The 23,883-nt window shown below is 37.4% G+C and overlaps 4 protein-coding genes across 7 annotated transcripts in view; 2 read left to right on the forward strand and 2 right to left on the reverse strand.

Moving 5' to 3' along the window:
* The first annotated feature begins 574 nt into the window (after window positions 1-574).
* LOC116841956 (probable glutamine--tRNA ligase) lies at window positions 575-4,788 on the forward strand. The gene is made up of 10 exons (XM_032810527.1): window positions 575-820; window positions 1,157-1,461; window positions 1,686-1,894; window positions 1,974-2,223; window positions 2,770-3,067; window positions 3,149-3,528; window positions 3,627-3,945; window positions 4,023-4,243; window positions 4,339-4,531; window positions 4,607-4,788. The coding sequence occupies exons 1-10, from the start codon at window positions 698-700 to the stop codon at window positions 4,655-4,657; spliced, it is 2,349 nt and encodes a 782-aa protein (XP_032666418.1). The 5' UTR covers window positions 575-697; the 3' UTR covers window positions 4,658-4,788.
* Window positions 4,789-5,989: 1,201 nt separating this feature from the next.
* Window positions 5,990-7,428, reverse strand: LOC116841963 (parkin coregulated gene protein homolog). 2 transcript variants are annotated; one of them, XM_032810553.1, is made up of 4 exons: window positions 7,206-7,428; window positions 6,797-7,115; window positions 6,257-6,406; window positions 5,990-6,186 (listed from the first exon to the last, which is right to left on the reverse strand). In XM_032810553.1, exons 1-4 carry the CDS (start codon window positions 7,308-7,310, stop codon window positions 6,026-6,028), a joined length of 735 nt encoding a protein of 244 aa, XP_032666444.1. In that variant the 5' UTR covers window positions 7,311-7,428; the 3' UTR covers window positions 5,990-6,025. The 2 variants fall into 2 exon arrangements, with proteins under 2 accessions (XP_032666444.1, XP_032666445.1); XM_032810554.1 differs by having other exon boundaries at window positions 7,181-7,352.
* Window positions 7,429-7,459: 31 nt separating this feature from the next.
* Window positions 7,460-16,526, reverse strand: LOC116841954 (DNA-directed RNA polymerase III subunit RPC1). 2 transcript variants are annotated; one of them, XM_032810523.1, is made up of 21 exons: window positions 16,362-16,526; window positions 16,161-16,265; window positions 14,751-14,886; window positions 14,525-14,674; window positions 14,113-14,454; window positions 13,662-13,994; window positions 13,403-13,540; window positions 13,126-13,323; window positions 12,650-12,886; window positions 11,762-12,095; window positions 11,305-11,554; window positions 11,009-11,238; window positions 10,341-10,691; window positions 10,108-10,279; window positions 9,685-10,024; window positions 9,167-9,354; window positions 8,921-9,062; window positions 8,466-8,621; window positions 8,194-8,394; window positions 7,916-8,049; window positions 7,460-7,769 (listed from the first exon to the last, which is right to left on the reverse strand). In XM_032810523.1, exons 2-21 carry the CDS (start codon window positions 16,199-16,201, stop codon window positions 7,682-7,684), a joined length of 4,161 nt encoding a protein of 1,386 aa, XP_032666414.1. In that variant the 5' UTR covers window positions 16,202-16,265; window positions 16,362-16,526; the 3' UTR covers window positions 7,460-7,681. The 2 variants fall into 2 exon arrangements, with proteins under 2 accessions (XP_032666414.1, XP_032666413.1); XM_032810522.1 differs by having other exon boundaries at window positions 16,161-16,283; window positions 16,362-16,524.
* Window positions 16,527-17,998: 1,472 nt separating this feature from the next.
* LOC116841967 (glutathione S-transferase-like) overlaps window positions 17,999-23,883 on the forward strand; it is a 12,410-nt gene continuing 6,525 nt past the window's right edge. The window contains exons 1-3 of one of the 2 annotated variants that reach the window (XM_032810560.1): window positions 17,999-18,295; window positions 18,382-18,549; window positions 18,627-20,929. In XM_032810560.1, coding sequence (XP_032666451.1) covers window positions 18,119-18,295; window positions 18,382-18,549; window positions 18,627-20,929 — 2,648 coding nt within the window. In that variant the 5' untranslated portion in view covers window positions 17,999-18,118. Of the gene's footprint in view, window positions 18,296-18,381; window positions 18,550-18,626; window positions 20,930-23,034; window positions 23,196-23,883 lie in introns of those variants that run through there. The other variant, XM_032810559.1, reaches the window with a different exon arrangement.

The following is a 23,883-nucleotide window of genomic DNA, read 5'->3' on the forward strand; positions in this document are numbered from 1 at the left end:
GTGTACTTGATACGCGTACTAAATAGTAACTTTCTATTAGACAATCTTAATATCGACGATATATATAAACAACTATATTAAGCTGGTATAATACTCATCAATAAAACGTATTGTATTGATAGAATGCGTCGCTGTTGATATGCATTGTCGATATTAAGATTATCTAATAGAAAGTTACTATGTAGTATGCGTATCAAGTGCACGATGTAAACCAGGCCATCTGTTCTAATTGGTGCATTTCTGAAGACGGACCAATCAAAATAGAGTATTTCCATCCAGCAAGCAATCCAGCACGAAACAAGCATCGTGTGTCACTGGCTTTAGAATGGGTGCGTTCAGAAGACACAACTGTTGCACAACGGTTGAATAATTAGTCAACGTAATTGGTCTAAAGTTAGGGATCTAACAGTAAGGACCAATAATCACTGACCGCTCACTGATCAGCTATGTTTTCTGAACGCAGCCAATGATACAAATTTATTTTTTTTTTACTCTAAACTATTGCACCAGTTCAGCAGTGCAGCTAAAAAGAACAGACCTTTTATAGAAACGCGTCATTTTTTACTAGAAAATCAAAAATTACACACTCTGATCTATTCTAGAATTTATCCATTGATCCATACGGCAAAACATGGTCCATGTGGCGTCAGAGTGAAGTAAATTTTACATATATTTTGTTGTATATAAGAGAAAGAAAATGTCAAACGAAAATGAAAGCAACGCGAGACTGTTTCAAACGATCGGTTTGAGCGAGCAGAAGGCTAAGGAAACTGTAAAAAACGCAAATGTCTCCAAAAATCTTAAACTGGCTATAAACGAGGTTAGTAACCTGTTCCAATGATTATACCGGTGAATTAATTGGTCTGTGATATATGATGTGCTGCATACAAAATTATGCATTCTCCTTTAAATTTGTTTTTATTGTTACTATTAATTGATTTTAACGCGAAATTTGAGTTGCGAATTTTGCCATGTTGCATCATAATTTTTTACCTCATACATGTATCTTGTATGTATCTTGTGTAGTTAAAATAATTTTTTTATATGAAAAGTATTAAACAATGATTATACCTTGTTAATGCATCTATTATTGATTGATATAATGATTAAAAGATTGTCTATGATATAACAAATATTTGGTATTTAATATTTGCAGGCTGCTAAAGATGGGCCTATCTCGCAGGATGTTGGTGTTTTGTTGTATCATTTAGCTTCCAAGATTAAGAACCAGATTGCAAATAAGATACCATTTATTACTAATTATGTTATTGAAAAGAAATTAGATACTATACAGAGGATAGATGCTGCTTTGTCTTATCTGCTAGCTAATATAAATAATGACATTAATATAACAAATTTTGAAGAATCTTGTGGTATAGGAGTGATAGTTTTACCTGAACAAATAGAGGAAGAAGTGGAAAAAGTCATAAAAGCATACAAAAATGAGATATTAGAAAAAAGGTAAGTGAAATTTGAATTATTTAAAGGTTGATTTCTATAATATATATTGACATATTTTGTTATTTGATATACATTTAAGAAAACAATGTTTATTTATATATTTATATATATATATATATATATATATATATATATATATATATATATAAAAATATAAGAAGTAATATATTTCTTCATAATACTAAAATTTATGAACTCAATAAAATATATGAACTCAAAAATAGATACCGTTTCAATTCTGGTCCATTGATGCAGCAAGTACGTAACATTCTAAAATGGGCAGATGGTAAAGCAGTGAAGAATGAATTTGACATCCAAATTCTTGATTTATTGGGCCCGAAAACTGATGCTGATCTTACACCAGCATCTAAACAGGTAAAACAGCCAAAGGACAAGCAAACAAAAGCAAAGAAATCTGAAGCTGTGAAAGAAGGTAAAATATAGATAGTGTTGTTTGCATTGAAGAAACATCTTGCATATGTGTCAGTAATAACAGATTGACAAACTTTCAGAACAAAAGGAGACATTAAATGGTGAAAAAGTAGAAGTACAGACAATAAGTGAACTTATGAAAAACAAGGTTAACTTCCACAAGCCTGGAGAAAATTACCAAACTGAGGGATACATTGTAACGCCAAATACGCATTATTTGCTACAAGAACATCTGAAAGTTACCGGTGGCAAAGTGAGAACCAGATTTCCACCCGAGCCCAATGGCATTTTGCATATTGGCCATGCAAAAGCAATTAATATCAATTTTGGGTATGTGTTTGGTTTTATGAGCTGTAAGATAAATGCTCCAGTAATTGAACATGTCCTAATGATTGAAACAATAATATGTTTGTATTGAATATCTCTAAAAAAAGTTTCAAATTTTGTTAAAAAATATATATATTTAATATATTAAAAATATATATTTTTTTAAATCAATTTTTAATATTATTTAATAGGCATTCAATCATTGAGTCTGTAATATTCAGCAATTAGAGCATGATATATTTTTCAGTTCAATTACTGATACTGCTTATTTAATATATATCGTTAAAATTATAATTAATATTTATTGATTATATATATTTTATTTCCTATTATTTTTCGATCACTGAGACAAACAAAAGTCTCACATTAGTAATGTAAGTCAAATGTTAGTTTTATTAATAATTCCGTTAATTATTTATTAATAAAAATGTAAAACTGCTTGTGCTTATTAGTTCCCATTATGGTTTGGCACTATTGGTTCAGTTATTGGGACATTTACTTTATATGTTGAATACGTACGTATATCTTGAAAATGGGTGAATTTCATAGATACGCCGCTGCTCACGACGGCATATGTTATTTGCGGTACGACGATACGAATCCTGAGAAAGAAGAGGAGAAGTTTTTCGTTGGAATACGAGATATGGTGGAGTGGCTCGGCTACAAACCCGCTAAGATCACCCACTCGTCGGATTACTTTCAGCAACTGTTCGAGTGGGCTGTAATATTGATAAAGAAAGGTTTGGCCTACGTCTGTCATCAGTCTAGCGAGGATATAAAAGGTTTCAATCCTCCGCCGAGTCCTTGGCGCGACAGGCCAATTGAAGAAAGCTTGCAGCTATTCAATGTAATAAAACATACTCGTATTCGAACGTATTTCATTGTTTAAGATCATTAATCATATATTTCTTTTATTGTATAAAAATAGGATATGAAGGATGGTTTATTGGAAGAAGGAGAGGCGACATTGCGTATGAAAGTAACTCTGGAAGAAGGCAAGCAGGATCCCGTCGCGTACCGAATAAAGTACTCGCCTCATCACCGAACCGGCGACCAATGGTGCATCTATCCGACTTACGATTACACCCATTGTTTGTGCGACAGTATCGAGAACGTGACTCATTCTCTCTGCACAAAAGAATTTCAGTCGCGAAGGTCGTCTTATTACTGGCTCTGCAACGCTTTAGATATCTACTGCCCCGTTCAGTGGGAGTACGGTCGAATGAATGTTAATTATACCGTAGTTTCTAAGAGGAAAATCGCCAAGTTGATACAAGAGGGAATCGTTTCCGACTGGGACGATCCTAGGTAAGACATAGCAGTGTGTTATATTCGTTTAATATTTTAAAATGATCGCGCATTATCATGATCTTAACATGAAAATGATATCGTTTTTCTTCTTGTAGATTGTTCACATTGACCGCCTTGCGTAGACGTGGTTTTCCACCAGAAGCTATAAATAATTTCTGCGCTCAAATGGGCGTAACCGGTGCACAGGCAACTGTCGATCCAGCGGCGTTGGAAGCGGCCGTCAGAGATGTTCTGAATCTCACCGCTATTAGATCCATGGTCGTTCTGGAACCTATTAAATTGACCATCAAAAATTTCCCTCAAGAGAAATCCATCAAGCTAACTGTACCGGATTTCCCCAACGAGCCGGAGAAGGGACATCACGAAATCACGTTTGACGAGATCGTGTACATAGAGGCTTCGGACTTTAAGGAGGTGCGCGACATTTACATTCACTTTGCTGTTTCCTGTGTGTGAGGAAAATTTTTAATTGTATGTATACACATTTACAGATTGAAGAAAAAGGATTTAGACGTCTAACACCAAAACAGCCAGTGGGTTTGAAGCACGCGGGTGTTGTGTTGACGTTTCAAAGTATCGAGAAAGATGCTAGTGGTACTATTACGAATATAACTGTTAAGCAGGAGCTTGTATCGGAAAGTAATAAACCAAAGGCATTTATACACTGGGTATCTCATCCAGCGTTGGCATCCGTTCGGCTGTATGAGCGTTTGTGAGTAATATAATTTCTCAGATATCAGCTAGACAAGAATACTGTGAAATTTTTCCATTGACAGTGTGGTAAAGATACGTTCAACTTTTTTTTAGATTTAAACACAAAAATCCGGAAGACACGAACGAAGTTCCGAACGGATTTTTAAGTGACATCAACCCAGTCAGTAAGAAGGAAGTTGTAGCGTACATGGACGCGAGTTTGGCTGGCACGGCGAAAGTGTACGATAAATTTCAGTTTGAGCGTATAGGCTTTTTCTCTGTAGACCCTGACACCAAACCCGGCAAGGTAAGGCCTGAGATTATTGAAAGAGGTTATTGAGAAAATATTGCGCATACAGCATTAACCTTTGTTTTATTCCAGCTTGTTTTTAATCGCACTGTAACATTGAAGGAAGATGCAGGGAAAGTATAAGTGCTTTTAAACAAAATCATCATGGATACAAATGTGCCACTTTTGCTTTAATTTTTGTAAAATGTGAGATGATAATGTGTTCAATAATATGAGTTTTTTTAGACATATTTAATAAATTATTGAATCATTAAGTTGTATACGGCATGGGCCAGTAACTGTTAGCGCTTTGAATATTTTCTAAATAATGGGAATACTAAGAGAAAACTAGCGAATTCGGTAGCTTGCACTAGTGCGCACTAAGTGGGCGTTAAGGCTTGTTTACAGTACATTTTTATATTTAAGATCGTATCTTAAGTACATATTTAAAAACATTTTAGCTAATAAAATGATTCGTACGGATGTTATACATATCATATTATGGTTAAAAATATTTGAGAATTTATTTAAGACAATCTTTAAATATAATAACATATTATGAACAAGCTTAGTGCACACTCAGTCCGCACTAAGCTTGTTCAAGCAACTGAATTCGCTATAAGATTATATAAAAAGAAATCATTACAATGTGATAAAAACTAAAGAATAATCTAATAGTTATAGATCCACTCTGTGTATTGCTTACTAAGAGATAACTGAATCTAGTTAAATATAATTTAAGACTTCTGATCAGTCACCCGAGAACTTCCCGTTGACGGTGACGATATAATTATAAACGGCAAAATGAACTATTATATATATGTGCATATTGTATGTGATACAATGTTGGAAGTGTGGAAATACTCCGGATACTGTGCTTATTGTAATATTTAATGCGTATAAGTAGGTGTTCGGTCATATTTAACATCAAGTCATAGCTTCTCTGTCAAAACGAAGTGATTTGTCACATTTATTTTGCGATTATTTAATAGTTATTTGGGTAAAAGAAGAATATCCGCGAAGCATTTCACAAGTGTGTAAAACAGAGATTGCAGATGTCATTTTAATGATATATCTTTATTTAACTAATTCGCAGGAATTTTGGGCATGGTTTCCCTCGCTTTTGACATCATCAATCTAATATGGCTGCGGTGACTGATCAAGGGCTTTATTCTCGAAAAATATTGCATATAATATTTCGATGAAAAGTTATAGTTCATGTTACATATACCATAGCTTTTCATCAAAATTGTGATATTTTTCAAAGCCCTAGGAGCCTTAATACGATATTTGATTTGTTCTCTTCAGCTGCACTGCTGTAACAAGTTAAAGTGAGATAAAATATATTTGTTTCAATGCAGCAGTGCAGCTGAAAAGAATAGATCTATTATTTCTGTCTCCTTTTTATACGAATTTTATATGCATTTTGATCTTGCAACAATTCCCATTGTCTCTTCGAACAACAATATATAAATCTGTTACTTCCAATTGTGTGGCGTGATTTTCTATCTATTAATTCATCATACAAGACTCGTAAGTGGGAACCATATATTTGATATTTATAAACGCATCCTCGCCACCGTATCTTTCCAATATCTCCAGCGTTTCTTGTATAAGGTCTGCCGCGTTTTCTCCTCTTTGCTGAGAATAATCGATACCCTCTCCGAGATTCACTAGAATCGTGAGTTGCTTCATTTCTCTGTATTATCATAATTGCAGAAAACATGTAATCAGCGTGCTTACCATTCTTGTCTTTAAGTAAATTGGGGATAGGTAGGATTTGCCGGAAATACGGGACCAGAGCTTCACCGATACAGTCGGCCGAACGTACTAAACGTTGGAGAGCTTTCATGGTAGTGCAGATTATTTCGGGCATTCTTGTGTTTAAAGCGTCTAACGAAGATATTTTCATTGTAGTATAAATGCTTTTATATATATATATATATATATATCAGATTGGTGTGAAAGATTCGTCATCTTTCTATTAAATTCTTATAAATATTTTTTAGATATTAAAAAGAATATTGAAAGTCTATATTAAATGTCTAAAAGAAAAATCAAATCGATATCGTTCATTATATACATATACATATACATATATATATATATATATATATATATATATATATATATATATATATATATATATATATATGTGTGTGTGTGTGTGTAAAAATGATTATTCTTTCGAAATTAGGTAATTTTTTTCTTTATTTTGTTCGACAGATCTTTTACACCAACGTGATATGCGTGTGAAATGTCTCGTTTAATTTTGAAACGTACTCTTAATAGGAATGATCAGTTGAGGAATAACTGGCAAGATCTTAGGCCCACCGTGTTCCAGCATGTCTGATATTCCTTGTTCTGCTAGAAACTTGTACGGTTGCTCGGTTTCCGTTAATCCATCGAAGAACATCGGTAGATAATGATGAAAGTCCAAGTCCTCTATGTCTACTTTCCAATTGATTTTTTGATCGTAGCCGTCGTTTTCCAGAGAGATTGGCAACACGCCGCGTTTGTAGAACTTTCGGAAGGTCGACGGTTTAGGTGGACGAGGTTTGTATGGTCTGCATCGCGGGGGTTTTGCAACGATCGTGTTCTCCTGAGAGTCAGAATAGATACTGTGTGACTTTTAACGAGCATTTAAACGCCCTCGTATTTCCCTACCGTCATATTCCGCTTAATGCGTCACCTGCAGAGCCTGAATGGTGAAGGCAGGAACAACCCGTGGTTTTCTCTTTTTGTATCGCGATATATCTTTTCGAATCTCCGTCCAAAATTCTTTCTCGCTCACCATCTCGACGCTTCTTTTCCCTTCCGATAATTTCAGCTCGATGAGTCACACGTTAAACATTTTCTTTGAGTATTACGAGGAATTATACCGATTATGCGGGAACGCGAGGCAGACTTAGATCAAACAGTACTTCGTTTCCAAGCAACCAAATGTTCAATTGGCATTTGGTTATGCTATAGCATAAACACTTCATTTTTATTCCATTTAAGAATTGTGTACACATAGAAAATAAATCATATCATCATAAAAATAATTATACAATAAGTCTATAATGTACATTGATTTTACATAGCAAAAACATCTTCCTGATTAGAATCAACTTATTCCAAATCCAACATTTGAGTTGATTCTAATCAAGAAGATGATCAACGCAGTTAACTTTTTGCGACAGCTTTTGTCTTCTTATGGAACTCTGGGTCATCAAATATGAGTTTCTTCTTCTGCGGCTCATCCTTATCTGCCGTGTTTAATTATTAAGGAAAATAATGCACATATTAAGCAGAGTTATAATATTAAGTATCCAATTATAGTTTTTTCCATTCCTTTAAATTAAATAATAATAATGAATTTCCCTCCCTTGCATCATAAATATAATATAAAAAGGATATTTATGAAGTAGTGTGAAGAGTCCTGTGCCCAGTGGTATTGGAATACCCATTATAATGGATTCCGATACACCGCAGATGGTATCGGTTTGTCCATAATAGGCTGCATCAAATAGGTGATCCGCCGTTTTCTCGAACTGCAACGAATAATACGTTTGAGAGAAGCGTTTTCCATCATTTTTAATAAAGTAAAGTTCAATCGAAAAAGCATCATATCGTATTGAGGCGAAAACATAAGACGCACAAATATAAATAACTTAACGAAAAACGGAGAAACTCACCGATGCCAGATTCAAAACCGACTCTTTCATCTTCGCCAAGCCTTGTCTGGTAATGCCAAGCACTTCTCCCCTGCTTGTCATTAAGTCTGCGACGAGCATTAGATGTCGACGATCGATACTTATTGCGTGATTCTCCATCACCGATTCGATCTCTGTCATGATGGTCGCTCTCGCCGCTTCTATTCCGAGTGCCTTGAAAACCTAACGTAACATTATCGATGAATACGTTATCTATATCTCATCTAAGATTTGTATGGTATCTTTCGGCTTACCTCTATAGTATTGTTCGACTTTGTCTTATTACCAAGAATGCCGGTCGTTGCCATAACTTCTTTCAAGTTATCACCTTCAATTAATAATTTGTATTTCGTTTTACCACCGATATCCATATAGTTGTCTATAACTACTCGAACAACCGATGGCAAACCCTACAAAATGAGTAATATAAATGTTATAAATATTTTTATATAACTATACATTTATGTAATCTTTATATAAATATATAATATATATATTTATGATACACACACACATATATAAGTCATATATATAGCGTTTTTATAATTATATAAATATTCTTAATGTTTTTTAACGAGATATAATTTATATAATTATATATATTAAATTTATATAATTATATACAATACATACGCGCGCGCGCATACGCACACATATTCTTCTTATTGCTGATACGTATCTTGCTGCGTTATTAATGTTACAATTTTACCTTTATTATAACATTTGGAAGGCTCTCCTTCAGTTGCGTAAGTCCATAGTTCGATTTCTGTTTATTCGGTTGAACAGTAATGAGACTATCACTTCTCACCGACACATGTTTCGCGGTAAGATGTAACTTTGAACTGCAGATCCTAAAAGATTACAAATCCTTTATTACTGCCCAGTAATTATGTTTACGTGGGAAACGATCTACCTGTTTAAACTGTTAATTGCGTTAATCTTTAAAAATACTTACGAATAATGTATAGAGTTAACGTCTACTTCCAACTTCAACGATTTGATCAAATCGAGATTTAATTTTATTAGAAGGAAGTGATCGTCTTGCAGACATACTTCGTCGATGTACTCTATCACGTCTCGCAAGATTGTCTTCTCGATTCGTCCCTTCACCCGCATAGCGATTTCTGAACTTGTATCATCCATCTGCAGAAAACGAAAGGAAGATCAGTTGGCGTCTAAGAGATCTGATTTTTTAGCTAAACTAGGTTACACTTCTTAGAGGAAAATAAATATATAATCTAGTACTTTGAAGGAAAAAAAGATGAAATTCAGCTAAAAAAGGACAAGTCTATGATTTTCATATATAATTGTTTCCAGAACAGTTTGAAACTTTTTCAATGAATTTTAAGATGCATCCGATGTTCATTGAGAGAGCCTATTTTATGAGAGTCATGGAAAAACAAATTCTTCTGTTGAACACTGACTGCACCCCGAAGTATGTCGAAGAAAATTTCGCTCAAGATATCTACTCACCAACGGTGCTGTTATAACAGGAGTGCTAATCTTCGCACTGGCGTTGATGATTTCCTTGATACGTGGCACACCCTGTGTGATGTTCATAGATGCCACTCCGGCAAAGTGAAAAGTCTTAAGAGTCATTTGAGTGCCCGGCTCTCCAATACTCTGCGCAGCGAGCGCACCCACGGCAGTACCCGGTTCTACCCGCGCTCTTATGTATTTCTCGTTGCACGTGCGAATAAATTCCTTCAGCTGTGAGATAGTGAGACGCGCGAGTTGCTGTATTACCGGTGTAGGTAACTGTATGTTTTCTCGATACTTCTGTATTTTGTCTGCTTCTGACTCTAAAAAGACCCTGAAAAGAGAAGAAAAGTCGTTAGATTCTCGAAATCCGTGAAATTGGCTGGAATTCAATGCACATGTCGATCTTATACTTACATTAAATCTTTTTTCAGTTTCTCTTCGACATTTTCGAACTGTTCCGATTCCGAAAACCACTTACACGTGATATCAGTTACAACAATGCTATTCAGAGGTTTTTCTTCCTTGTGTAACGACTTTGCTTTCACATGATCCAATACTCTTTGATAATCCATCGGCTGATCCTTATCTGTGGACACGTAACAATGTATGCTAGCTCGTTTACAAAATGTACAGCGAAGCCTACGTACCTTCCATATATGTCGGATCCAACCCATCTCCACCGTATTCGAGTTGCACGATGTCGCCCATTGAATTGCGTACCGTCATGTCGTAATGAAGACACAAATCTTCCAGACTTTTGACCAATCTTCTCTGCATGTATCCGGTCTCTGCAGTTTTCACGGCGGTGTCCACAAGACCTTCCCTACCGCCCGTGGTATGGAAGAAGAATTCTGGACCGACCATTCCGGAGTAAAATGAATTTCCTACAAAACCTTTAGCACCTGGTGTTTTCAAGCCTCTGTTATAATGAGGTAACGAGCGAGTGCCGAACCCGTTCGGCACTCTTTTCCCACTGACAGCTTGTTGACCTACGCAAGCTAATGGGTACGATATTATTAGATATATTAGAATCATTGAGACTGTTATATTTTCTTATTATTAATCATTAAATAAAATAAAGCATGTAAGAGCCAAAATAGGATAACAGTTATGGAAAAGTTATTTAATAGTTATATAAATTAAAAAATTTAGATTTGTATAATTCTTGATAATTATTAAATAATTCTTACAATCGCCATATCCTGTATTAGTTCTGATAGGTTTCATTATTATTTAATTATTGTACATCTGTCCTATTATATAATTATATTTATTATAATTATACTTATTATTATTACCCTTATATTTAACATACCAATCATCTGGGAGATGTTAATGAAACTTCCTTTACTTCCACAAACTGCCATAATCAGAGGGCTGTTGCCGGGCGGGAGCTCCTTCAAGCACACTTTACCACCGTGATCACGAATCTCCGAAAGTTCCTTCAGTACCTTCACTTCCATCGTTTCTTCTTCTGTGCATCCAGGCTGGCAGACTAGACGACCTTCATCCATTTGTCGAATATATTCAGTGCACTTGGTATAACTAAACAAACACAATTTTGATAAGACGTGCGTCTCGAGCAACCTGCAGAATATGTAACACTCTTACCCAACGTTCAACAATTCTTCCATAGCTTGAAGTAGTCGTTGACCAGGTGTCACGTCGGTTATACCGATGGAGAATCCTCCATTCGTCAGATAACAGGTTGACAGCTTTGCCAAACGCCACATAGCTAAAGTTGCAACATTCTCGCCCCAATCACACAGCAAAATGTAAAATATATTCTGCTTTGTTCCCGAGCCCAGTGTAGCTTTGTCCATTGAACCCGCTAACAACTCGGAATTGCGAATGAGGACAACTGTGGATTTGTTTATTTATTTTAATTAATGATAAAGTATTATTATTGTTAATTAAAATAACAAAAGTTCTGTGATATCTAATCAAATTACAAAAGTGGAAGACCTATAAGAGACAACGCAAGGTGAAATTGCATAAAAATTAGATCGTTCAACGAGTGTAACGACCGTGACAAACAAAACCGTAGAGCCACCGCGATGTTACTCACAGGAATCATTGACGCACATTTCATAGCCGGTGGTGTATGCCTTGCCCTTTGTCCTTAGATTCGCTTTGATAGGACACTCCTTATTCGGTCGTATTACCAGACTGAATATCTGTTTGCCTGTCCACACTTTAACCGGTTTTAGAATCGCAGGTGGAGGCAAAGTTACAGATTTGACATCGTCAGAACCAGCAATCAAGGAATTGGCTAATAAAATAGCCTGGGCCTCGGTGAGAAACGTGTCTTTTCTCGTTAAGAGGTAACTGCTAGTGATGAAGTCTTGCGTTGCCGCAATCAATAACTCGCCATTGCGAGGTGTGACCAAATTGGATTTGTTCTACAGCATGAAATGTTTTTAATGTTTTTTTTTCAGGATATAACTTATACTGCTTCAAATATTACTTAATTAACTGCTACGATAGTCACCGATGATCGATATTATAATATTGCCGCGTCTCAATTGCCAATTCATGTATAAAACTTAATCAACTGCGTATAACAAACTGAATACATAGCCGATGAAGGGAGCCAATGAAATGAGCTAACGAATATATGTATCGCAAATTGTATCTTTGTATTGTATCTCTGAGCGTTATCTAGGAAGAGGAGAGTGTCGTGAGCGTGGAGCGTCAGGTAGCTCAGTGGTTTAGAGCAGTCGTCCGGCAAACGAAAGACCCGGGTTCGAGTCCCGGCCTAGCAGGACCGCGCTCTCGATATTTTTATCTTTCTGGAACGAAAAAGATACGCAGATCTCGAACGCACGGCGTCCCACCGCCACCTAGTATGCCCTCCTCCTTCTATGGTATTTTTGATGATTCAAAGTTGAGTTGAGCATTAAGATGATCAGTGGAAATCAACGTAACAATCAATATGTTGATGAGAACAACTTACCCCCATCAATACCAACGCTTCCGCCCGCGCTTCTTCGGTCTGAGGTAAATGAAGATTCATTTCGTCGCCGTCGAAATCCGCATTGAAGGGATTGCAGACGCACTCGTTGAATCGGAATGTTCGATGATTCAATACTTTAACCTTATGTGCCAGTATGCTCAACTTGTGTAGCGACGGTTGCCGATTGAACAATACTATGTCGTTGTCTCTCAGATGCCTCTCGACGATATCGCCACACTGTACAAAGCGAAAAATATAATAGACTTACTCGATAAAATATATAAAATTTAAAGTCACTGAACTCTCTTTTATCGATAAAAGTGCCTTTAAATATACTTATAAGTTAATTAGAAGGCTTACATTAACTTATAAGTTAATTACAAGTCACATTTAGAGAGGTATTTTTACCGATAAAAGATATTTCAGAATAAGGATTAAAGTATTTAGATAGTTCGACAAAATTGACAATGCATTACCTCTAAATCTCGTAAGATTCTGTTCCGATCACTATATGGAAGGTACATTCTTCTCTGTGTTTTCTGATGTAACACAAAGTTCGCTCCGGGATGTACGTTCGCACCATTGCGAATTAATTGGCGCATCAATTCTATGTTTGCCGGATTGACTTTTTCGGGATATGTCAAGAGCTTCGCAACGTATAGAGGTACGCCGACCTTGCATAAATAATGATAAATTTGAGTCAGTCTGTTTATATGTAGGATGCAATTTTATTGAATTTCTTGCGATGCTTACTTGCTCTATTTTAAGATTTGGATCGGGCGAGATAACCGTACGACCAGAGAAGTCAACACGTTTTCCCGATAAGTTACCTCGAAAACGACCTTGTTTCCCTTTCAATCTCTGCACCAAACCTCTGCCTGATTTTTTAGGCTGGAGGTAAAGAGCAGAATGTATATCATAAATATATAATTGAAAAAATAAACAGAAGTATAAAATATATTTTCAAATGTTCATTAAAAAAATTCATTAAAACGAAATAAATTTCACTCACCTGCATATTAAGAGGTATTCCGGACATTTCGCTATTAATATACAATGCACAATGCAATTGAAGAAATTCCCAGTTCTCGTGATACATTTGCGGTCTGGTGCCACACGACACGTGGTTCTGGATAACATTATTGATGAGCATAATCTCCGACAATTTCATTGTTAAAGGATCTTCATTGGTACCAGCTTTTAGATCGGACGAGACACTTGGTCTGATACAAATCGGTGGCACAGGAATCCTAGTCAATAGCAAATCTTGCGGTAATGAACGTTCACGATTCATCAGTAACAATGGGATATCATCCATTGGAATTCTTTCAAGTAGTACCCGAACCTTAAATAATATTTTTCAGTTAAGATTGCATGCGACGTTCTAATATGCTATTTTGAAAAGCTTCTCGAGTTTAAAATAAAGATTAATTCCATAATTCAAGATAATATTTAAATCTTACCTGTAATGGATTTAAAGTATAAACCAAGCCAGTGCTTTGCAATATATTCTTCACTTCTTTGTTATTTTCAACTGCATAACGGTAATAGCTTTTCAATTTTTCTTCAATGATACTTTCCTGTTTCTTTTTGCTTTTATATTGTTCATGCACTATTTTCAACATTCCAGCTTTCTTAACAATACCATTGACTTGCTGGCAGTTATAACATTTTGTTGTTTTCTTGGCTTTTTCTAAGATCTGTTTACGCAATGCTTTCCGTGCCAAATATCCCAAATTTGGATTCAAACATTTGTCCAAGTATTTCTTCTTATCTTCTGGCGGTAACATGACATGAGCACAATTCTGTAAAATTCATGTTAAATGAATTTAGGAATTTACTTAGGAATCTTAGTTAGGTCGTATTCAATATTACCTTGCAAATTGTTTGTAAAATAGTAATGAGAGGCCTAAAGTAACCAACATGAAAGACTGGTAGTTCTAAATCTACATAACCAAAATGTCCCGCGCAGTCATTTAGTTTGCCTTCACATGTGCTGCATTTTTTGGCATTGGAACATGTTCCCTATAAACAGAAGCATCAATTTCAAAAACTTTTCTTTACTTTCCTCAAATAGAAAAAAATTAAAACTTTTAAATACCAAACGATCATCGAGTACACCATAAGGAACTGGAGTATGATTGATATCCTGATTATACAAATTTTTAGCAACGACATGTAGATGAGCCTGCTGTGCTATTTTGTGCCGACTATCCACTCCAAAGGATACTTGGGAACTAAATAAAGATAATACATATGTTTGAAAACATAGAATATTATTTTAGAATATATATTAACTACTTTAACAATGGATTTAGCATCTAAAAAATCTAATAAAAGAAATTTCATGTATATATTTTTCCTTTTTTGTCTTGTTTGCAAGTTATAATGACTTTTGTATTATAATAATTCTGTCGACAAATTGAATTATCTAATCTATTTGATCCTACCAAATCTATTTGATCCTACCTTCTCTATTTACAAACAGTGTATAATATCTTATGCATAATACTATTTCACAGTATTAGAATAAATTGTTGGTTTGTTTCCTTCAACCAGAGCATTTAAAAATGAAGTCTAATAAACTATGTTATTAAACTATTCTAATAAACTGACTATGTATACTATTTTACCCTAATAAACTATATAACTATGTATAAAACTATGTTTAGATGAATTTTTTTACTTTTAAGTGCTAATTTTTTACATGTTACAGGACATTCTGTACAGAAAGCACATCAGTAATTTGTGTTGTAAGTTATATTACAAAAATAATATTGTAGTCTCATAAAAATGTAACAATCTATCTTTAAATATATTGTGGAGTGCAAACAGAGGTACTTATTCAGTTTACACACATCACCTCCGATTTTAACGAAAAAATAATCAATGCGTTTTTTAGAGGCAAACAACTTTTCTATTTGGAAAAATCGTTGCTCTCTACTGCGAAGTGAGAAATTAATCGACAAAGTTGATTAATATGAAGGTTAGGAAAACTAACATATCGACGATATACAGCAACTTAGATGTTCCCCATGAACAAACTGGGACGCTCGTAAACGTCAGTTCGGTGGCTCCTGCTATCCCAGCAGCATGGGAGGTGATATTATTTTAAAAAAAGTTATAAAACTTTTTAAGTTATAAAACTTTTTATATCGTCGGTATAAGTTTTCCTAACTTTAACATTGATCAACTTTGTCAATTAATTTCTCACTTCGTGGGACAAAGCGACGTTTATTTCTGCGAGATTGTTATTCCACATGCAAAAATGCGTCGATTAGGTATATTTTGATATTGATATTGGACGTATATTTCATTGATATTGGAGGTAATGTATATAACCCCTAACCTTAATAGTGATCAACTATCAATTAATATCTCGTTTCGCAACAGAGAGCGGCGATTTTTCCAAATAGAAAAGTTATTTGCCTTTAAAAAACGCGTCTATTGAGTATTTTTCGTAAAAATCGAAGGTGATATGTGTAAACTGAATAATTACTGATTTACTTACATTCTCCGAGTTACATCAGTCTCTTTGTATTGCTCCTTCATATTTTTCTCTTTCTCTCTTTTTTTAGTTGCAGACCTTTAAGATTTTGCTTAATAGCGTCCTCTTCTGAAATGTATTATTTCACTATTTTTACATATAAAATAAATTAGTTAATAAGTTTAAAAACCTCTTCGCAGATTCTCCCAATAAAAGCGTGCTTACTTTCTCTCTCTCTCTTTATGTGGTTGCAGACTTCACATAGTAGCCTTTCACCACGTGCTTACTCAAAACTGTACTCCAATTTCTCATCCGACGGATGACCGATAGGTGACTGAGAGAATGGGCGGAGCTTGTACGGGATACCATAGAGTGCGTACGGGGAGAACTTACTATTGGCTTGGTTTAAGCTGGCTACACACACTTTTCGTAAAGGCCTTTACACATAGAAAAATTTTAACCATAACCGTAAGGTCGTAAGAAAACTGACCAATCAGAGTTGATTATTCTCCTTGCGTTCGAAGAATAATCGACTGTGATTGGTCAGTTTTCTTATGCTTACGTACGCTTAAAATTTTTCTACGTGCAAAGGTCTTTACAGTAACCGTAAAACGTAACGTAAGAATTGACCAATTACGATCGAGTATTAAGTATAAATATGACGACCTTAAGCCCATTCTACAATTACGTAAGCGTAGTCGTGAACTTAAGAGTCAACCAATCCGAATGTTTTATTCACTGATTGCTTTACTCTGATTGGTTGTCGTAATCACTTACAACTACTTACATCCACGTTCACGCAATTGTAGAAGGGGCTTTACGTTTCGACGATTCTCAACATGATTGGTCAATTCTTACGTTAGGTCTTACGGTTACTGTTACGAAAAGTAACAGTAAGTAAATTGTGTGGCCAGCTTTACATCGGTTACTTTCCAACAAGAGATACAAACATCATTCTATCTTTGCTCCACATTTAATGAGTAACAAAGGGTGGTTTTCAGTTACGTACACTGTGTTACACAAAACCAGTTTATTGGTTGCATATTATCTTACAAGATATTTTAGATAATATGTGACCAATAAACTGGTTTTGTGTACGTGTGTGTCAAGATGTGTTAAGCAATTGGAAAGCACCCAAGGATAGAATGATACTTGTGTCGACTTGTGTCTCTTGTTGGAAAGCAACTTATAGCATCGTGCACTTATAGCGAATTCGGTTGCTTGCACTATTGCGTATTCAATGCGCACTAAGGCTTGTTCATAGTATGTTATTATATTTAAAAATTGTCTTAAATAAATTTTCAAATATTTTTAACGTGGTCTATATTAAGATTATCTAATAGAATAGAATAGATGATCGATATTAAGATTATCTAATAGAAAGTTACTATTTAATACGCGTATCAAGTGCACGATATAAACCAAGCCAGTAACTTTCTATAATCTTAATATCGACAATGCATATTAACGGCGACACATTCAATCAATACAATACGTTTTGTTGACGAGTATTATATCAGCTTAATATACTGTTGTTTATATATATCGTCAATATTAAGATTATCTAATAGAAAGTTACTATTTAGTACGCGTATCAAATGCACGATATAAACCAAGTCAATAGAAAGTTACTATTTAGTACGCGTATCAAGTGCAGGATGTAAATCAGCCATGATGTCAATCTATGAATACCGGCCATAGACATCTGTGGCGTGCTCTTCGTTTGCTCGAAATAGGGCTGTTTTATTGGCTGCTTGGCCATCTTGAGATAATCCGCAACCAATACACTGGTTTTAGTGTCAGGCTTAAGTCATACGAATGAAAAGCACTTTTAAATACCTTCTAACCTCATTCGTCGTCGTGGACATACACGGACAGACATGACGTTGTGTCAGCGCTCCGAATCTCGACGATGATGTCGCCCCGAGAATTTTGAAAACATCATCGCGAACTTGTCGTTCACCTCTTTTCCGCGCGTTCCAATGGAAGTCAACAGTAAGATGCTGACGCGGGCGAGTCAGCAGAACACCAGTCTCTGCCGTGTCTGTTTGATTGCGGATCACAACAATCGATGCATCTTCCGCGAGAACTGGGACGACCCGGATAGCACGAGCGCCTCCGAATTGTCGACGAAGCTGCGACTGTGCGGCGGCGTGGAGGTTTGTCTGCTTCGTCGCTCAATGCTCGAATGCCTCGGCTTTGCTTCTACTGCATGGGTTATGACACGATTTCTGTGTGCACCCAGGTGCTGGAGGACGACGGCTTGCCCACCAGCATCTGCCTTGAGTGTGTGACGAAAGTCAACGTCGCCTACGAATTGAGGGAGCAGTGTCAGAAGGCTGACATGAAGCTCAGGAAGCTCTACGGCAAAGCCTCAAGGAAGAGCATTGCTGGTAACTGCATTTCTACAAAGGTACTCGCAATTCTGCCACAGGATATCAATTTCTGCATTATTTACGCCATGTTTGTCATGCCTGTTTTCTTTTGCAGGACCAGTATTGTCAGACTGAACAGTTTTATATCTCTGATACGATCAAATCGGAAGACAATACAGAACTGAGTGTGGACAATGTAATTAATATAGAGAAGAGTATCTTCACAGAATCAAAGACTGTCATGAGACATGAACAAATCATAGATGCTTTTAATGAAGGCTATTGCGCTGAGGACATATTAGTGGACAATGAGCCAGGTCTAGACTGTGTTAACAAGTTTAAAGAAATAGGGCACGAAAAAGTGGCCAAGAAAGAAACTTACAGAACGAGACGGATGACCATGTTCAAGAGGGTCACATCTATGGAGAATCTGAAAAATCACAAAGAGAGACAGAGAAGATATATTAAGAAGAGTGCAATGAATGTCAAGCGCGATAGTGGCGATCACGAGCATCAGACGAAGATGAGGAGAAATCTCCACAATAGAGTGGACAGAACATCCGAGTTTGATTCATATAAATGTTTGGAATGTGATAGATTTTATTCCAGTAAGAAGTCCCTAGATAGACACACGTTAACTCACAACGACAAAAAGTTCAAATGCGAAAACTGTGATAAGCAATTCTTCTGTCTGGACAAACTGCTCAAGCATGTGGATCTGCACAAAATGAAGGAGAAGCCGCAGCCGGTGCTGTGTCGAATCTGCAACAAGAGCTTTAGAAAGACCGACACCATGGTCAGACATCTAAACGCTCACAAGAGGGCCAATCCCAAGGAGGTGTTTTCCATACTGAAGGAGATACGCGATCGGAGGAAGTTGGAGAATAGCTCGGAGTCCTTGGAAATATGCCAGCCGAACGAGGATAACGAGGAGACTCGGCGGAATGAAAGATCACCGAGCGAGAGCGAGAGCAGCGGCGCGACGAAGACTCTGAGAAGACGCAACGTCCGAGCGGAACAGAGGGACTCGGACGTGTTGAACAGCGACTCCAGCAACGATAATGTCGAGCCCCAAGACGATACGTTGCTGCACCACTGCAAGCATTGCGGCAAACGCTACTCCACCGAGCGATCCCTGCAACGTCACCTGCTGATACACGACGAGAAGAAGTTCGTTTGCAGCGTGTGCAATATGAAGTTCTACCGGCAGGACCGGCTAAAGAGTCACGTGGACCGGTACGGCCATGACGAGACGAAGGCGCGCGCGGAGCCGCAGAGACCGCCGGACGACAAGTCGGCTATCAAGCTCATCAACAGCTGGATCAGGGAGGAGCTGGACTCCGATAATGAGGGCAAGGGTTTCCCGTGCAAGATTTGCGGCAAGTCGTACGACACAAAAAAGTCCCTGTCGAAGCACCAAGCGAACACGCACGCCGGCCAGAACGATTGCTGCGCAAGCTGCGGTGACAGCGTCTGTGGTTGCGCCGAACGCGGCAAGAACGGCAGTCCAGAGAAGAGCGGCAACGAGGCCACCAAGTCGAAGCCGTATACGTGCGAGGAGTGCCACAAATCCTTCGAGAAGGAGATCAAGCTGCAGAGGCATCTGCGAATCCACGAGCGCGCCAAGGAGCAGCAGGACGCGAACTTCAAGCGCTTCCTCTGTCACATCTGCAGCAAGACCTTCCGTCAGAACACCGGCCTGATGTTCCACATGCGCACGCACACCGGCTACAAGCCGCACGTGTGCAAGTACTGCGGCCGTGGCTTTACCTCCAATTCCAACTGCATCAACCACGAGAGAACGCATACCGGCGACCGGCCGTTTGTCTGCCACTTTTGCAGCGCTGCCTTCGCCAAGTCCTGCACCCTCAAGGCCCACATCACCACCCACACCGGCGAGGCGAACTACCACTGCAAGACCTGCGGCAAGTCGTTCCGCCGGCTCAAGTATCTGAAGGAGCACCGGTTCACGCACACCGGCGAGAAGCCGTACGCCTGTAAGATATGCGGCACTGCCTACAGCCACTCCGGCAGTCTGTTCGTGCACGAGAAGAAGTGCAAGGCGCAGTACAGCGGCTACCACCAGCAGCCGGGTGCCGTGGCAGCGGCGCAGAACACGCAGCAGTCCGCGACTGCCGCGTACAACAGTTCCCAGTCTTCGCAGGGTGCCGCGATCGCCGGCATCTCGGCCGCCTCCCCTCCCACGCTCGTCACCAGCCCCATCATCGGCGGCTTGCCGCAGGCCCATCTCAACGTTATCAACAGCACGCTGAGCGCGCAGATAGCCAAGGGTCACGCGGTGGACAACGTGCAGCGCATGAACGCGGTAGTCTCGTCCGGGTTACACGCGCACTCCAACGCCGGCGACATCGCCGAGATGAACTCCACCGTGCGGAACTTTGCCATCATTGGCCAGATGTTCCACTCATAAGGAGCGCGCATGGCAGGCCGAAGAGAGACACACACGAGACTTTTACTGTGATACACGCACCCACACGCACGCATCTTTCTCTGTCTCTTCTTCGAAGCGTCGCGAAATGTTGCTTTCATTCTCCCCGCGATCTTTTTTTTTTTTTTAATCATCTCGTCACGATACGTCTTGTATTATACATTATCGGACAATGTGAGGCAACATGGGTGTATGAGAGGGAAAGAGAGAGATGTATATTTATATTTTACGATTACTTTACATATGTAGGAGAGCAGTTCTAGGACGAATAGCATTTTTACCGGCTGGTCTTTTCAATTGTTTATTATCGCTGTATATATAATCGTGTAATCATACAGATAGCTTATCTGTCAAACAAAGGTGACAACGTTCCGTCAGTAATATGTAACGTTAAAATTCCTGCGCGAACGCGTGTCCGAGGATAATTGACACCTTGACGTGTCACGAGGATCACTTACACTCCTTCGTTTGTCGATACACACTTCGTTTGTACTATACACACGAATATACGTGTGTATAGTATATTTAGCGGCGGACTTGTGAGGTGACTCGTATATACAACTTCATTAAATAAATCAGTTTTGCACCCGTACAACTGGCTCATCTATCCTGATGACTGTGCAGAATTTTGTATCAATTTGAAATTTTAATCAGTCCGATTATGTCAGTTCGAATATATCAACTCGAGATAACACAACGAGTTTTAGCGTCGCATATGTTCAACAAGAATCTATATAATTTTACATATTATATATTATATATATTATATATATTATATATATTATATATATTATATATATTATATATATTATATATATTATATATTATATATATTATTAATTTATATATTTTTTTATATATTAATAGTTATGATTATCTTATTAATTAATTGCTTTGTACATGGAGAAAGTATTGTAAAAATTACAGCAGTTTTTATAATTTTGAGTCTTATATGATTATAATCGAAATTACTATACAGCGTGAGGAAAAAATACCGGGATTCCGAAATACGAGTATATCTCGAAAAATGTAAGTTTTATAAAAAAAACTGTTTCAGATAACAATTGTAGGGTTTAAAAAGATTTATTTACCGATTTTATCAATTTGACTTTAGGTGGCGTCACCAAGGTTTGAATAAGGTCCTCGAATTTTTTAAATGGAATCCCCAATTGCATATTTTTATAATCCTACTTCAGACCTTTTCAAAGCACTATAATTTTATCCATCTTAAGCAAGCTGTTACAAAGTTTATCAAGCTTTTTATGGTAAGATGTTTAGATGATCCACAAGGCAAAATCAGCACGATTCGATCTACTACGTATGCCTGCATGATTCAGCCTATTACGCATTCTCTGGACGTACGAAACCTTCGTTAGCCCGAATGAACTAATGAATCGACGACCTGGCTCGAACCGTTACGATGCTTACTCATCTGCGATATTTTCCACAAGTCCGTATGTTGAATCTAGATATTGTTGTTGTATTCCCTTATAGAAATATCATACTAAGAATCATTGATAATTACTTATTTTCAGTATTAAAAATACTGGATAATAAGTAATTATCAATGATTCTTAGTATGATATTTCTATAAGGGTTAAATACATTTATTTGATGACATGATTTATTTGAACTTATTTTTAATTTTTTGTTACATTAACTATATATTCTTTTATTCGATTTTTATTGTTTAAATTTATTTATTTAATACTATTATGGACTCTTCTACAATAAGCTATAAATCATAAGCTAAGCTAAGTAAGTTGACTAATCACAGATTTTTGAAAATAATCGATTGTGATTGATCAATTTGCTTGCGGCTAATTCATTACAGTTAGTGGATCGCGAATTCGACTCTTTCGGTGTAAACGAAGCCATATAAAGTTTCTAGTTGATATGCGTATCAAACGTTCGGTGTAAACAAGGCCTGTCAGACTATTTTGTTTCAAGGAAGAGGTAGTTTAAGGGTGCATCTAATAAAATGACCGACCAATGAAAGCTCGTAATTCATTGGTGTATGTTTCTGGATACCATAAGATGCCCAAAGTTGGCTCGTTGATCTAGTTACTTTCTCCAGTGCTCAATTGCATCCTATGGGGACGTCGAAGTGGGGATGAACGTGGTAGGGGGTCGTTTAATAGCCGCTCCTTTCGCGGAATAGTCACAATTATTAGCTGATATATCGCTGTGCTGGGATCGGCTTCTCTTGACCGCAGTATATTCGCACGAAAAATCGTAAGTACAACTTTTCTGTTAACGCCTTTTGTTCTGTTAACGCCGGAATCGAAAAGGCGACCCGCCCGGCAGACTGAAACTGCGAATTATCGTGGTAATATGACGTTGCGAGACATCGAGCAAATACGCATTTAGGTTGCCGGCTTAGCTGTCTCAAGGCCATTACACATAGAGAAGTTTCAACTGTAAGGTCGTAAGGAAATTGATCAATCAGAGTCGATTATTCTTCTTGTAGGAATTGACTATGATTGGTCAGCTTTCTTGTGATCTTACGTTTACAGTTAAAATTTTTCTACGTGCAGTGGCCTTCACGTGTGGATTGGTTAATAAAGCTCCTGATCGGTCAGCCGGGAACTTCGCGTTAACGGTGGGGACATGATTGAAAATAACAAAGAATGAATTATTAGGCGAGAAAATAGGTCTATTCGTTTCCGAAGATTTTCTCACTAGTGCAGACTATTGTAACAAGAGAGAATTAGGCCGGTATTCATAGTCGAATCTTATTTTAAGACCGTCTGAAGTAGTCTTAAGATGCGAATACGGCTCTGTGATTAATTACTGACTTAAAACAGCATTTAAGATGATCTTAAATATAAGATTGGACTATAAATACCGGTCTTAGAGTGAAAGAAAGTGTACTTCTCTCTCTCTCTCTCTCTCTCTCTCTCTCTCTCTCTCTCTCTCTCTC

Source organism: Odontomachus brunneus, unplaced genomic scaffold (assembly GCF_010583005.1).
Source record: "Odontomachus brunneus isolate Ranch 3 - 2012 unplaced genomic scaffold, Obru_v1 Obru_scaffold_019, whole genome shotgun sequence".
NCBI classification, from domain to species: domain Eukaryota; kingdom Metazoa; phylum Arthropoda; class Insecta; order Hymenoptera; family Formicidae; genus Odontomachus; species Odontomachus brunneus.

Excerpts from the sequence above, each read along its gene's own strand:
- LOC116841956 (XM_032810527.1), top strand. The coding sequence starts at position 698 with ATGTCAAACGAAAATGAAAGCAACGCGAGACTGTTTCAAACGATCGGT. Across the intron at positions 3,529-3,626 it reads TCCGACTGGGACGATCCTAG|ATTGTTCACATTGACCGCCT; the intron begins GTAAGACATAGC and ends TTCTTCTTGTAG. Across the intron at positions 4,244-4,338 it reads GTTCGGCTGTATGAGCGTTT|ATTTAAACACAAAAATCCGG; the intron begins GTGAGTAATATA and ends ACTTTTTTTTAG.
- LOC116841963 (XM_032810553.1), bottom strand. The coding sequence starts at position 7,310 with ATGGTGAGCGAGAAAGAATTTTGGACGGAGATTCGAAAAGATATATCG. Across the intron at positions 7,116-7,205 it reads TCACCATTCAGGCTCTGCAG|GAGAACACGATCGTTGCAAA; the intron begins GTGACGCATTAA and ends TCTGACTCTCAG. Across the intron at positions 6,407-6,796 it reads ACTGATCATTCCTATTAAGA|ACGCTTTAAACACAAGAATG; the intron begins GTACGTTTCAAA and ends TATCTTCGTTAG.
- LOC116841954 (XM_032810523.1), bottom strand. The coding sequence starts at position 16,201 with ATGAAGGAGCAATACAAAGAGACTGATGTAACTCGGAGAAT. Across the intron at positions 14,455-14,524 it reads TTTTACAAACAATTTGCAAG|AATTGTGCTCATGTCATGTT; the intron begins GTAATATTGAAT and ends TGAATTTTACAG. Across the intron at positions 13,541-13,661 it reads GAATACCTCTTAATATGCAG|CCTAAAAAATCAGGCAGAGG; the intron begins GTGAGTGAAATT and ends CTTTACCTCCAG.